The 16,145-nt window shown below is 34.8% G+C and overlaps 1 protein-coding gene across 1 annotated transcript in view; it reads right to left on the reverse strand.

Annotated features, from left to right (window-relative positions):
- Positions 1-16,145, reverse strand: part of CDK13 (cyclin-dependent kinase 13) — a 122,585-nt gene that overhangs the window by 18,668 nt on the left and 87,772 nt on the right. The window contains exons 9-10 of the mRNA XM_010829121.1: positions 2,719-2,820; positions 2,549-2,626 (exon numbers count right to left, since the gene is read on the reverse strand). Of these exons, the coding sequence (XP_010827423.1) occupies positions 2,549-2,626; positions 2,719-2,820 (180 nt within the window). The remainder of the gene's footprint in view (positions 1-2,548; positions 2,627-2,718; positions 2,821-16,145) is intronic.

A 16,145-nucleotide genomic window follows, 5' to 3' on the forward strand; every position in this document is an offset into this window, starting at 1 on the left:
CAAGAAAGCAGAAAAGGATGTGTGCCAGTTACTAGGCACTGGAGATACAATCCCCACCTCTGCTGTATCCTCAGTACCTAGTAACTGGTACATAATCAGCACTCAATAAATACTGTTGAATTAACTCCTTGATTTGAAATGTCCTCTGTATTATATTTTAAGGTCCATATGAACTTTCTTTACTTCTGAATTTACCATATAATTCCACTGATTCATCTATGGTATCTTGTGCCAGCACAAAATACTTTTAGTTACTAAAATTTGGTTTTAACATATGATATGCCAAATTGTCCCTCTTTTTAAAAAAATTTTCCTGGTTACTTTCAGGTTCATCCCTCCAGATAAAATCAATCAGTATTCAAAAAACATCTTCTGAAATTCTCATTAGGACTATAATGACTACTAGAGGATGAACTGCCATCTTAAAAAAAAGAAAAAGAAAGCTTCCTAGCCAAAAATAAGATATCCCTCTCCAACACTTACTCAAATCTTCTTTAACATTGTAGGTGAAACTGGTTAATATTTGTAAATAATCTTTAAAAGCTATTTCTTTTAAGCTATTTCTTTCAGAATATATGTATTAGTATATATACCTCTACTGAGTTCACTTTTCTAATACTACCAGTTAACTTATCAGTGCCTCTAAAACACTCTTAAAATAATAATACCACAAGTTAACTTTTTCTAATTCTTATCTTTGCTTCTAGTATTTTACCACTAAACATGATTTATTCAATTTGTGATACATACTTTTATCACAGTAAAGAAATATGCCTCTATACTTAATTAGGAGTTTATAATTTCAGCAAATGTCTATTCAACAGCTATTAAGATAAACACACTATTTTTTGTCTGTTAAAATGATGAATTATAATAAAGGAATACCTAAAGATAAAACATTCTTGTATTTTTAGGATGACCCTACTTGACTCTGTAATTTTTAATAAAACATTAGATACCACAGGCTAATCAGTTCTTTTAGAATTTTTATATTAATGTCCTGTAGGAATTACTCAGACTTTCTTCATTAATTTTTGGTGTTTGTGTCATAGTAACTAAAAGCTCCAGGAAGTTTTATTTCCCACATAGTATAGAGAATGAATAGCTTCTAAGACAAAACTACTTAGATTCAAATCTCAATTTTGCCACTTGCTAGTTTAGTTGTATGACTTTGAACAAATTCTTCACCTCTATAAAGTTCAGTTTTCTTAATTATAAAGATAAGACACAACTGAAGTAATTCAGGTGAATTCTTAGAACAATATTTGCATCATGTATAAACTAAATAAATAGCAACATCATTGATAGAAGCCTAGTATGCAATCCAATTAGGAACAATATTTGGCTAATAGAAAAAAATGGGTTAGAAGAAATCACTACCAAAAGAAAAAGAAAGGTACACAGATACATGATTTAAACATTTTATTTTAACTAAAAACATATAAATGTATATTTCCCAATGTTCTGACACAGAGCCATGGCCTTCTCTTTTAAGAGAGGATTCACTGAATGGGGTTCTACATTAGCTTTCTTGCACAAACCACAGCCATAACATATCATCAAGAATTCTAAGCCATCTGATTATTGAATTATTCTAAATTTGTAAGACTTTTCTTTCTTATAGTACCCTGCACATACCTAAATAATTTAATAGCAATGTTGTTAAGTCTTTGCAAAGCACATCTGTCCATAATTGAACAACATATGTACAATAATAGAATATTTGTATACAAAACTGGAAACAACTCCCTCTTGGTCATTGTACTCTTCAACTGCTGGAATAAATACATAGTCTTAAGAAGAGAGTGTTAAGCTACTAACTGCAAATATTCAGTGCGCTATGTTATCAAGCTAGTAGTATTTACAGATGGAATGCAGAGCACTAATGAGTCCACTAAGTCTGCTAAAGGGAAAACTGATAGTATATGGGTATTTTTGTGTCTCATACTAATCTTTCCTAAAAATTCTCAGCCATATTTTCAAACACTCATCCAAATCTTACAAGTTGCGAATTAATATTACTATAAATAAGAAAACCAAAGCTGTTTTTTTTTTAATTTATTTAAAATATTAGATGAAGAGAAAGATGACTACCCTATGACCAAGGTCCTACAATAGGCTTCAAATAATGAAGACATATGCTAGTGAGTACATGAATGTATTTCAGTGTGTGCATACATATACAGATACATATAAACATGTATGCATATACGTATATAAAAGAGTATTTCTTTCTAATATCCCCAAACATTAATTCTTCCATATGCCACACTCTGAAAAACAGAATCTACCATTCATTCTCTCCTCCTTCATATTTACTCCTCCTTCCCAGTCTTATTTTTAGGGCCTCGAACATGTTAATTTAATCACAAAACATTTATGGACTTTAAGATCCTTAATTTTACTACAACAATCATCAGAGTGCCTGTAACATAGTCTCTCCTCCTTTCAGCACTCACTTATCTTTAAATAGAAACGTGATGTTTGCCTAGAAACATAAGCCTGAAAATTTTTTAATTTCCTACAGATATTACAATCACAAGCTTACCTTATTAATTCTAGTTGTGCAAGCTCCTGATTTGCTTGAAATATAGGTTTTTTAGTGAAGAGTTCACCAAGGATACATCTAACAGGAAAAAACAACCATGATTATCAAAAGGTATGATTTCACTTAATTATCAAAAGTTTCAAATTAATTATTCAGGAAATCTATCTTACCCACAGCTCCACACATCGATAGCTGGTGTATACCTTTCTTCTCCCAGCAGCAGTTCAGGTGGACGGTACCACAAAGTGATGACTTTGTTTGTATATGGCCGACTAAAAAACAGAGAAAGCACTCTTTAGACTTAATATGTGTTAGAATAAGAGAAATTCTCTTTGTTGGTGCTGCTGTTTACTCATTAAGTTGTGTCCAGCTCTTGCAACCCCATGGACTGGAGACGGCCAGGCTCCTCTGTCCATGGAATTCTCCAAGCAAGAATACTGGAGTTGCCATTTCCTTCTCCAGGGAATCTTCTCAGTCTCTTCCCAAGGATCGAGCCTGCAATTCCTACATTAACAGGTGGATTCTTTACCACTGGACCACCAGGGAAGCCCCTGAAATTCTCTTAAGAAATATTATTTGGCCAATCAAAACCATCCTACAATCCTAACTAAAACCATTTTCATCTGCCTGCATACATGCTATGACATCTAACATAGGATCATAAAATAGATCCAAAAGCAATGTAATTAACTGAAAAATTCAGTCAAGTATTAAAAAAAAAAGTCACCTTGTTTTAACTGTAATATGGTCAAAGAAAGATCTATATATCAACATAACTGTTGGCAGATTGATCTTCATCAAATCTGGCAAATTACTAATGTGTGGCAAGATACAGTTCAAACTGTAACCACCTAACAAAAGTTTTCAACTGGGCATACTTTCCATTGACAATATTTTATTTATTTTAACCCATTTTGGTATGTGAATAGAAAGTACAGACAGGTAAACTGTAGTTGAGTTCAGTTCAGTCGGTCAGTCATGTCCAACTCTTTATGATCACACCGACTACAGCACACCAAGCTTCCCTGTCCATCACCAACTCCTGGAGTTTGCTCAAACCCATGTCCATTGAGTCGGTGATGCCATCCAACCATTTCATCCTCTGTCATCCCCTTCTCCTCCTGCCTTCAATCTTTCCCAGCATCAGGGTCTTTTCCAATAAGTCAGTACTTTCATCAAGTGGCCAGAGTACTGGAGTTTCAGCTTCGGCATCAGTCCTTCCAATGAATATTCAGGACTGATTTCCTTTAGGATAGACTGGTTGGATCTCCTTGCAGTCCAAGTGACTCTCAAGAGCCTTCTCCAACACCACAATTCAAAAGCATCAATTCTTCAGCACTCAGCTTTGTTTATGATCCAACTCATACATCCATACATGACTACTAGAAAAACCATAGCTTTGACTGGGTGGACCATTATTGGCAAAGCATTTATAATATGCTGTCTAGGTTTCTCAGATTTTCTACCAAGGAACAAGTGTCTTTTAAAATTTCATGGCTGCAGTCACCATCTGCAGTGATTTTGGAGCCCAAGAAAACAAAGTCTCTCACTGCATCCATTGTTTCCCCATCTATTTGCCATGAAGTGATGGCACCAGATACCGTGATCTTAGTTTTTTGAATATGGAGTTTAAAGCCAACTTTTTCACTCTTTCGCTTTCATCAAGAGGCTCTTTAGTTCATCTTCGCTTTCTGCCATAAGAGCAGTGTCATCTACGTATCTGAGGTTATTGATATTTCTCCCAGCAATCTTGATTCCAGCTTGTTGCTTCATCCAGGCCAGCATTTCACATGATGTACTCTGCATATAATTTAAATAAAACAGGGGACATATACATCCTTGATGTAATTCTTTCTCAGTTCACAACCAGTCTGTTGTTCCATGTCCGGTTCTAACTGGTGCTTCTTGACCTGCATACAGATTTCTCAGGAGGTAGGTCAGGTGGTCTGGTATTCCCACCTCTTTAAGAATTTTCCATAGTTTGTTGGATCCACACAGTCAAAGGCTTTGGCATAGTCAAATAAAGCAGAAGTAGATGTTTTTCTGGAACTCTCTTGCTTTTTCTATGATCCAATGGATATTGGCAATTTGATCTCTGGTTCCTCTGCCTTTTCTAAATCCAGTTTGAACATCTGGAAGTTACGGTTCATGTACTGTTGAAGCCTGGCTTGGAGAATTTTGAGCATTACTTCACTAGTGTGTGAAATGAGCGTCATTGTGCAGTAGTTTGAACATTCTTTGGCACTGCCCTTCTTTGGGATTGGAATGAAAACTGACCTTTTCCAGTCCTGCAGCCACTGCTGAGTTTTCCAAATTTGCTGGCATATTGAGTGCAGCACTTTCATGGCATCATCTTTTAGTATTTGAAATAGCTCAACTGGAATTCTATCACCTCCACTAGCTTTGTTCGTAGTGATGCTTCCTAAGGCCCACTTGACTTCACATTCCAGGATATCTGGTTCTAGGTGAGTGATCACACCATCGTGGTTATCTGGGTCATTTCTGTGTATTCCTGCCACCTGTTCTTAATCTCTTCTGCTTCTGTTAGGTCCATACAATTTCTGTCCTCTACTGTGCTCATCTTTGCAAGAAATGTTCCCTTGGGATCTCTAATTTTCTTGAAGAGATATCTAGTCTTTCCCATTCTATTGTTTTCCTCTATTTCTTTGCACTGATCACTGAGGAAGGCTTTCTTATCTGTCCTTGCTATTCTTTGGAACTCTGCATTCAGATGGGTATATCTTTCCTTTTCTCTTTTGCCTTTAGCATCTCTTCTTTTCACAGCTATTTGTAAGGCCTCTTCAAACAACCGTTTTGCCATTTTGCATTTCTTTTTTGGGGGGATGATCTTGATCACTGTTCTCCTGTACAATGTCACGAACCTCCAGTTCTTCAGGCTCTCTGTCTATCAAATCTAATCCCTTGAATCTATCTGTCACTTCCACTGTATAATGGTAAGGGATTTGATTTAGATTATACCTGAATGGTCTAATGGTTTTCCCTACTTTCTTCAATTTATGTATGAATTTGGCAATAAGGAGTTCATGATCTCAGCTACAGTCAGCTCCTCGTCTTGTTTTTGCTGACTGTACAGAGCTTCTCCATCTTCGGCTGCAAAGAATATAATCAATCTGATTTCAGTATTGACAATCTGCTGATGTCCATGTGTAGAGTCGTCTCTTGTATTGTTGGTAAGGGGTGTTCTCCTATGACCAGTGTGTTCTCTTGGCAAAACTCTGTTAGCCTTTGCTCTGTTTCATTTTGTACTCCAAGGCTAAACCTGCCTGTTAACTCCAGGTATCTCTTGACTTCCTACTTTTGCATTCCAGTCCCCTATGATGAAAAAAACATCTTTTTTGGGTGTTAGTTCTAGAAGGTCTTGTAGGTCTTCAAAAACTGTTCAACTTCAGCTTATTCGGCATTAGTGGTTGGAGCATACACTTGGATTACTGTGACACTGAATAGCTTGCTTTGGAAATGAAGAGACATCATTCTGTCATTTTTGAGACTGCACCCAAGTACTGCATTTCAGACTCTTGTTGACTATGAGGGCTACTCCATTTATTCTAAGGGATGCTTGACCACAGTAGTAGATATAATGGTTATCCGAATTAAATTTGCCCACTCCGGTCCATTTTAGTTCATGATTCCTAAAATGTAGATGTTCACTCTTGCCATCTCCTGTTTGACCACTTCCCAATTTACCTTGATTCATGGACCTAATGTTCCAGGGTTCCTATGCAATATTGCTCTTTACAGCATCGGACTTTACTTCCATCACCAGTCACATCCACAAATGGGTGTTGTTTTTGCTTTGGCTCTACTTCTTCATTCTTTCTAGAGTCATTTCTCTACTCTTCTCCCGTAGCTTACTGGGCACCTACTGACCTGGGGCTCTTCATCTTTCAGTGTCATATCTTTTTGCCTTTTCATACTGTTCATGGGGTTCTCAAGGCAAGAATACTGAAGTGGTTTGCTATTGCCTTCACCAGTGAACCACATTTTGTGAGAAGTCTCTTGCTATGACCCATCCGTCTTGGGTGGCCCTACACAGCATGGCACATAGTTTCATTGAGTTAGACAAGGCTATGGTCCATAAGATCAGTTTGGTCAGTTTTCTGTGATTTTGATTTTCATTGTCTGCCCTCTGATGGATAAGGATAAGAGGCTTATGGAAGCTTCCTGATGGGAGAGACTGACTGCAGGGGAAACTGGGTCTTGTTCTGATGCCTGGGACCATACTCAGTAAATATTTAATCCAATTTTCTGTTGATAGGTGGGGCTGTGTTCTCTCTCCAAATCAGGTTTATTCTGTAAAGAACCACTGGCAATAGGTGAGAGACTTTATCATCTTCTAACAATGAACACATATATATGTGTCTTCATACACATACACATATATCATATACATCTTTAGATCAATTCTAAACTTCTCTTTCCTTCCAGATAGCCTCCAAATCACAAGAACACAAAAGCTATATCAGGAAATTCCCCAGAACGGCTGTATTCCAAGCCAGGCCACCTGAGGTTGGCTTAAACTTGGACCAGTTTGGGAAAGGATAAAAAGGAGCATATAATTTACAAAGCAATTCCCTCTTGCCATCTTGTAGGTCTGAAGTTCCAAGCAGCCTGCTTCCACACAGCCAAATTTCTCCAAATAATTTAAACATTTATACTATAAGGCATTGATCTAGACATCACAGCATTACCACAGTTAGGACTATAAAGCCAGGAAAACAGAATACTTGACCTTGTGAAAACAGAGAAGATAGTCTGTTTTCAACAGCCAACAAGCATTAGATTTTTCTAACATTACTAAATTATTTTCCTTAGTGATTTTTGCTTGTTTTTACTAGCATCACTTCGTATAATAAGGAAGTCTCTTAAACTCTAGATATTCTAATTAAGCTGGATTTAACCATTTAAAAATATGTTCACCTCTTGATGTCCTACCTCCTTTTAAATTTGAAGTGCCTTCCCATTTTACTCGCACTCAAACCTATACCTCCTTTAAAACACAGTGAAAGATCCGTCTCCATAAGGTCTAATCTCGTTTTAACAAGAGACTTATTCTTAAAGAGAGATTCATTTTCATATTCTTAAACTTACACCATACTTACCATTGTATTGAACTATTTTGTTTTCTCTATGTTCCAAGAAAGCCGAAAGGCCTCAGAGAGCATTCTTTATTATGAACCCCACAAACTAAGCCCAGAACGGTGCTGGACATAGGGAAGACCTTTTAATGTATATGGCCCCAACTTTAGGTGACATACAAGAATTAGCCGGTGGCAGAGGGGAGGCAAAGTATTAGAAAAATATGATAAGTAGTTTTCTAAAACATTTCAAGGGTCTGTGAGCATATGAAACCTGTGGTCTTGTTATTAAGGTACAACTAGTCTCAAGAAAAATGTTTAATTAAAATGGCCAAGTAAATAGTTAACCTTTAATCTTTTCATGTTTAGAAATGTTTTTATATTTAAAAAAATAAAAGGGTGAAATATGTGGAAAGATTATACAAATTAAGGTTAGTAAAGTTCATATTTAAATGAAAGATTATTTTACATAGTTTAAAAAGAAACAATAGATCCAAAATGGGTCTGTTACTTGTGTAAACCCCACACCAGCAAACCAAGACTTAATATCTAACCTAACTGCAGGTTCAAGCCATCCCAGAAACTTCATCTTAATCAATCAGTCTGGAATTTCCTGGTCAGCACTAGTGAGGTAATCTGTCACATAGACAACCCCACCATCCCTTAAAGGAAAACAACCTTGCTACAACCAATCTGCTTTCTGCTAGTATAACTTCCTTGTCCCTACCCCCTCTGCCTTTAAAAATCTTCCATTTTGTATAGATCTTTGGAGCTCCTTTCTACTTGCTAGATGGGATGCTGCCTGATTCATCAAGTGCTTAATAAGCCAACTAGATCTTCAAATTTACTCAGTTGAATTTTGCTTTTTAACAATGCTATATAACAAGTTCTAGGCAACATTCAGAAACAGTCATCTTTAGCAGTTAAAATTAGAGTAGTTCACTTTTTTATTAACTCATCAAAATCAGAAGTGAAAATATTTATTTTCACTTGAAAAATATTTACATACTCAAAAATGATTAACAGAGACTAGTGGAATATACTTCCAGGTACATAGCAAAAGAATTTAATGTATACCAATTAGCAGCTTTTCCAAATATATCCAAATATTTAGTTGCTGTCAAAAGAAAAATTACAACTATGTAAATACTGGAAACATTTAACTGTAATATCTGACATAGAAAGTTCAATTTTAAAACACTAGTATAATCTATATTGTGAAAATTCTTTCTTCATGAAGTAAATATTGAAACTGATGTATACATTTTATAAAACAAAGTACCATCCGCATTTCTCTTTACATTCAATTAAGTATCAACAGAACAGAGATCAAAGGTTATCAGTAGTAGATTCCAACACTGCCCTTAAGACTGGGGACCTCAGGGGCCTTTTGATGTGGTTATGGTCTTCCCGACCCTACTGCCCCACAAGCGTCACTGTACTTCTAACAGAGCCAAGTACTGCCCTAACGGTGTATCCCCAGGCTGGCAGGCAGCTCGGTCTTCTGTCTGGTCTAAACAGGTAAAAGCTAAGGCAGATGATCAGAGCAAGATTTTAGGCCCTTGATGTGTTTAGAGATCCTGGATAATCCAAGTAAAATTCACAAACCATAGTTGATAACTTTGTTAAAGATACTCTTAAAAAATGAAAAAAGAAATCGCATAAAGGGAAATAACTAAATAAGCTCTAAAATACTTCACTTTTCCAACAATACATAAAGTCTACACTTAATTCTTTTAGAGCATAACTTATATGAGGAAAACATGGAAAGAGTTCAGCTAAGTAAATTCACTGTATGACCAAATGTCATGTATCCTTCAGAATCTACTACATAAACACTTACCAAAATTACAAAAGAAATCTGGGACCTATTTCTAATACTAACCCTGCTTCTAAAGTCAAAAACCCAGGAGTCCTCTTTGATTCTCTTTTCCGTCAAATCTCATATCTAATGTATCAACAACTCTGTCAACTCTACAACCAAATAGATCCTAAATCCAACCATTTCCCACAATTTCAAGGAAATCTGAGTCACTGCTCACTTTGAGTATGAGCCACTATTATCTTTTCTCTGGTACTCCTACAACAGTCTCTTAACTAGTTTCCCTGCCTCCATTTCTAGCCTTCTTCCCCCATTTTTATGGTTTTTAAGCATAAAACCAGGTCATATCAGTCAGCTGCTTAAACTGTCCAGTGATTTTCCACGGTAATTAAATAAAATTTAAACTTTATCTCCAGTGATAAGACTGTAACCTGGAGTACCTGTTACACTGGGAAACATCTTGGCCCCTTAACTTTGCAAGTCTGTTTCCAGGCCTTGCAGGTGCTGAGTTCCTTCTATTTGGAATGTTATCTGCCTAGATCTTCATTATGTTATTCTCTTCTCATCCCTCTGGTCTTAGCTCATTTTTACTTCACAAAGAGTTCTATCCTACTATTTTAGCTAAAATTACCCTAGCACCCCCCACCCACCACCACCTGCCACGCTCACAATGACCCTTCAGAAACTATTTTATTTGCTTTTTAGTATTTAGTACTTTAAATTCTTTCTTCTACCCAATAGGTTCGTGGTCTACCTTCTTTCATGATCGTGTAAATGAGACCAGGGACTTGGTCAATCTTTTATATCTCTTAATACGCAGCCAACAGGTATTACCTGGGTCAGTGTTTGGCATATAGTAAGTACTTATTAATATTCTTAATCAACTGACTTATGCCATAACTATCAATATATAACAATAAACACAATCTTTTCTTCATGCCCTTTTCCCATTCCCTTCTAATTTTATCCCACTTTCCTCCTTTTGATATTTTCTTAGAAAAATAAATTTCTGTATCATAAGATTGCTACAGAAAAATATAAGTCATTTTTTTTCCAATTGCTGTCATCTTAGGATCACTTGCACATTATAACACATGCAAATTTAGAAGTCCTATAAATACCTATGTCTTAACATAAAAGGAAATTTATTATCTTGTAAACCTGCTTCCCATTTCCTGTCTCAGCAAACAGCATCACAGTTTATGGCAGAGACCACAAAGCTGTTTCCTAAAATCTGTTCTTCCTTTCTTTGACGGGAGCTGCCCACCTACACTACATCTCTCACCCTCACTGCAGTTAAGTATGGCCTTGTGCCCAAGTTCTTGCCGAAGGAAAGTGAACACAGGTACCATTTCTAGCTTGGCTCACAACACCACTCCTTTCTCTTTTCTAGCTTCAAGCTGACAGACATGGTGACCGACTTGGAAGGCATGTGAAGAAAGACAGCAAATCTTCCAATCTGGATCCTTAAACGACTGTGTGAAGCAGAGTCAACATTTCCTCTAATAATATGGTAAATTATTCTCAATTTTGCATCAAGGTAAAGTAACAACTATTCCAGATTATTGAGTGAGAAATACAAACTTTTTATTCTTTAAGCCACTGAATTCTGAGGTTCTCTTTGTTATAAATTTAGTTTACCCTAATTAATAAGTCATTTATTCAGTTCCTTAAGCAGAAATCTTACCATAGGGGTAAAGGCAGGAATATGTCTACCAACATGTCAACCATCAAATTCTAACAATTCTGTATCTTATGATGAAATTCATCTCCATCTTTACAACAGCTATGCCCATTGCCTAGTTTAGCTATGATTATCCTACCGAGGTTTATTCAATAGCTTTATAACTGATTGCCCTTGCTTACAGGCTTACAAGGTCAATTTACTTTCCAAAGTACAGCCAAAGTGATAATATAAAATAAAATGCTGATGTTTACACCTTCAATACACACTGCTGTCTCAAGGAGAATATCCACATGAGACCTATAAAATTACTTGGTTCTTGCTCTGACTACACTTGACTATCATTTCCCTGAGAAGGCTGAGCAAATGCTTATTTCTAGAACTAGGAGACAGAGCCAGGGAGAGAAGAGAACTGGCAAAAGAACTTTAAAAAAGACAGGGATGTTTTAATTATGTTTTAAATGTTTTAATAAACATTGAAGTAAGTTTTTAAATATATTTTTAAAGTTAATACTCTCCCTCCCTCTGGGTCGTCCCAGTGCACCAGCCCCAAGCATCCGTGCATCGAACCTGGACTGGCGACTCGTTTCATACATGATATTATACATGTTTCAATGGGTAGGGGAGGGAGGAGGGAGGAGGGTTCAGGATGGGGAACGCGGGTATACCTGTGGCGGATTCATTTCAATATTTGGCAAAACTAATACAATATTGTAAAGTTTAAAAATAAAATAAAATTTAAAAAAAAATAAATAAAGTTAATACTGACCAGAGACAACAAAAATGACTTTTTATTAAAGTCAAAGAAAAACTTATGATAATTTACACAAAACTTTCACAAAATTATGTCATGCCTCAGTTTTATCTTAGTGCTTAATGAGGAAAAAGCAAACACAGAGAAAGTATGCAGACAGGACTCTAATATAAAAGAAAACTCAAAGGTAGATGGAATTAGCAGTGAATAAGACCAATCTTGAATTACCCAATGTAATAATCATTTATAGTGTTAATCAAGAGAATATTTCATTATATGATTAGGATACTGTGTTTACAAATGTAAAAACAAAAGTATAAGACACTGAAACTGTTTTGAAACTAGGACATTTAAATTCCAAGAAAGCTAAAATACTGATGTAATAATGAAAATAGATCATCCAAAGTTAGACAAATAAATGAAAATCCAGAGTCCTCAAAACTAAACATTTAGAACTTGGTCTACTGGTTTGGCTACTCACAGTCAACATCCTAAAGATGGTTTTGTTTAGATCACAAAGAGAAAACACAAACTGAAGTGACACCATACATCTGACGATTTTTTTTTGCTTCATGGACTAAAAAAATTGTGGTATTGACATGTCTACCCAGTCTTTTCACACACACACAGAAAAAAACAAATTCACCCCTACTAAAAAAGAAACAACATTGAAAAATATACAGTGAGGTTCTTAGTATTACAGAATAAACTAATACTTAAAACAATCCTAAAAATAAAAAAAAGAATTTTTTCATTCCAATTTATTCCCACAATTAAATTCCAAGCAATAAATTCCATATCCTAGCAGACAGACACACATAAAACCCCTCAGACATTAAATTAGAAAACAAAGAAGAGTAACTCTAACAAGCTGTTACTCTCAGATGGCTAGAAACTAACTTTGTAAAAATCCAGAAATAATGGTCTCAACATTGAATATTCTGATTTTCAACTTCTACTGAGTATCTTCTGCAAATAAGTCTCATTAACAGTTTTTGGGGAAAAAAAGCAGACACTATTTCTTTAGTCCACTAGGGAAGTGACACCACCACCAGTTATTTTTCAAAGCTTCTACTTTAATGTGGCTAATTAGATAATAAATTGTAAAGTCATCAGACTTATAAATAATTTTCATGGTAAATTGCAGGTAATTTTAAATATCTGATGCTATCAAAATATTGTTAGATAGACAAGGTGATTTAAGGGAGATTCAGAAATGGAAGTATCACACAACTTGCTGGAAGACTAAATGAGTATATTTTATTTGGCAAAAATAAAATATAATATTTGAAGGGCCAACAACTAATCTTAATATAATTAATACAACATATTCAAGGATCAGAATTAATCAAGCAGTTACCATGAATATGTTTTATGTTTTAAGGCATATAAAACACAAAAGTTTAAAATAATGATACCTATCTTTAAATAATTACAATTTTAGCTCTAGTGAAAAGACAAGAACAGAAAATGACCAGCCCTAAGGAGGCAATTAATTCTGAACATAATTTCATCTAGAACCTGGACAAGCAGTAACAGGTGGCTCTCCCATTCATACCCTACATAGGTTTGGGAAAATTTAGTTTTGGCTTTAACGGCAATCTTATGAAAAGCCTCTAGATGGCAATATTGTCTTCAAATGTTTAAAAATCTTTTATTCATGTTAACTTTCAGAACCAAGAAATAATACATGTTTTTCAATAAACTATAAATATCTTAGATATTTGAAATCCTTTATCTTAAAAGTTGAGAATAATGAAATACAGAGAGATTAACTGACTTGTTCAATATTCCACAACTGGTAAAACAGCAATGCCAGGCCTAGAGCCAAAGTTTCCTAATTTAGGCCTAAGGATTTTGAGTTCTTAGCATTAAAGAAGTAAATGTTCTAAGCTATAGTTTCTTCTCTAAAAGTGAAATTAATTTCAACTTCTATACAAACTGTATTTTTTTCTTCATATGAGTCAATCACATAAAGAGAAAAAGAAACCCCACTACTTAGAAAAGCACTGGGGCCAAGACCTAGTAAAATAAACACTCAAAGAGGGTTTATCATTGTGGCTGAAAGTCCTGGGAAAAGTTGGACCTAAACAAGCTACTAAAAAACTGAACGGATATGAGAAAATGGGGCAAAAGCTCCCATTCTCAAGTTCTTTTTCCCCCCCCAAGGCCAAATAAGGCAAAGCATTAATACTGATGTTCAAAATGAGAAAATGATTCTTCAACTTTAAAGGAATTGTTTTCCCCCCAGTGGTTCACCTTTTCTCTATTGTAGCACACAGGACATTAGAGATTCATATTGGTCACCCTCTACTTCATGTTCAATTCCTACACACTAGCTGTAGCTCTGTCCAGTTTTTCTCACTCAAAAAAAGACATACCAAATCAAATTACAGTGATAAGCTGAAATTTGCTCTATTTTAAAACAAAAAAAACCTAGGATAATTTCTTGAATACTTCATTCTATCTGTAATAGCTAATTATACTCAGAAAGTTTTTCAAAGTTATCTTAATATTTAGATCGGGATATTATGGTTTCTTTCTGGTTCTAATAACAAAGAAATATGGATGAAAATCATTTGCTGTGTATTTCAAGAAATATCTAGAGAATTTGGGATAATACAGTAAATCTGCTAAAGGCAGTGAAATTCAGTATTATTAAAATTTACTAGAATAATATGTTTAAAGTCATCCCATTAAGTTAAGCCTACTTCTTTACTGATTTTAAAGAAATCAGAATTATTTGAATCTGAAAAAAGTAATTTTTTAAAACTATATAACCCTGAAGGATAGGATATCTGCTTGTAAAACAAAATGATACACCAAGTTTTTAACTTGCAGATTTGAATAGGCAGAAAATTTCAGTATACGTTACCTGAAAATGCAAAGTTATGGGATTTTAAATTCTCAATTCAGCAAGACAATGAGGACCAAGCCTCAGTTAACACACCAAACCCCTGACACTTCACTGAAACCCTACATTCCATTAAAAAAAAAATTCAGTGGGAGAGTGGATTCAGACATAAAATTTGGCTCTACAGGTTTTCTGAAACATACTTATTCCAATGTAGACAAATATCTGCATAAAAAGAATCATCAGATGGAAAATGGTAATTTAGCTGTTCTCCATCTCCACTGAAACCTAATATGAAAACAAGAGGAATAGGATTTATAGTCAAAGTATGAGACATACACTTTTATTAAGAAAGGATAACAAAACTACTATGAAATCTCAGTGAACCAGCTATGCAAGTGAAGTTTTGGATTAAGTACACTTATGAACCTATATATTTTTTTTCTTCAAATTCTATCAAGAGGCATTATTATATATGATGGAAAGAACAAATAAGTGGAAGTTGGAAACTTCAAGCTACATACTCTAGATGATATTAACAAATACTTTTGAATATTTCAAGTCACTCAATCCTTTCTGGGTCTGTTTTCTCAAATGGAAATGAAGCTGTTAAGCTCTAGAACAACTGAAGCAAACAAGCAAAAGCATACAACCTTTCCTTTAAATATTAATTAGGTAAAACAAATAAAGGCAGAAAAGCTAGGGCTAAAGTACATATAGGGGACTGGAACACTGTCTTTTACAACCTGTCCATACCATGGTCTGAGGTTAAAAAGAACTCTAATGTATCCCAAACATACCATTTAAAAACCTCCAAATTCTAAAAATAATTTTCAGAGTTATGTCACAGGCACTACAAGATTAAAATATAAACCAATTTTTAATTCTAAAAAAGTACTTTTAAAAAGAATTTTTTTTTCAAGTAAGCAGAAACTGGCAAACATTCAGTGAACATAAATACTTATTGTTAGGAATTCCAAATTAACTGACACTTTACTATATCTAATTATGATTACACTAAGTAAATTACAGAATTGTCATAAACAATTTACATATATATAACATATATCAATATAAAGAAACAACACTGTCTGACAAGAAAGGAATGGGCTAAACTGGAGATAATAAACCCAGTTAAATGCATAGTTTATCTACATAAGCTGCACTATTTCAGAAAAATATTTTATTTTGAAATTCCGTATTATTCTTCTGAGAATAATCCTTGTAAGACAAGTCATATTTCAGTACCATCATCCCTTGGAGCTAAATGGGATACAAATCCCAACCTTAGCCAGAGACTCCACACAAAGAAGTAGGTTGTTTAAGTAAAAGGTTCTAAGGAATTTAACAGACACAACTAGAGATATAACTATTGTTAAAAAAATGT

This window comes from Bison bison, unplaced genomic scaffold (genome assembly GCF_000754665.1).
Source record: "Bison bison bison isolate TAMUID 2011002044 unplaced genomic scaffold, Bison_UMD1.0 scf7180017864499, whole genome shotgun sequence".
NCBI lineage: Eukaryota > Metazoa > Chordata > Mammalia > Artiodactyla > Bovidae > Bison > Bison bison.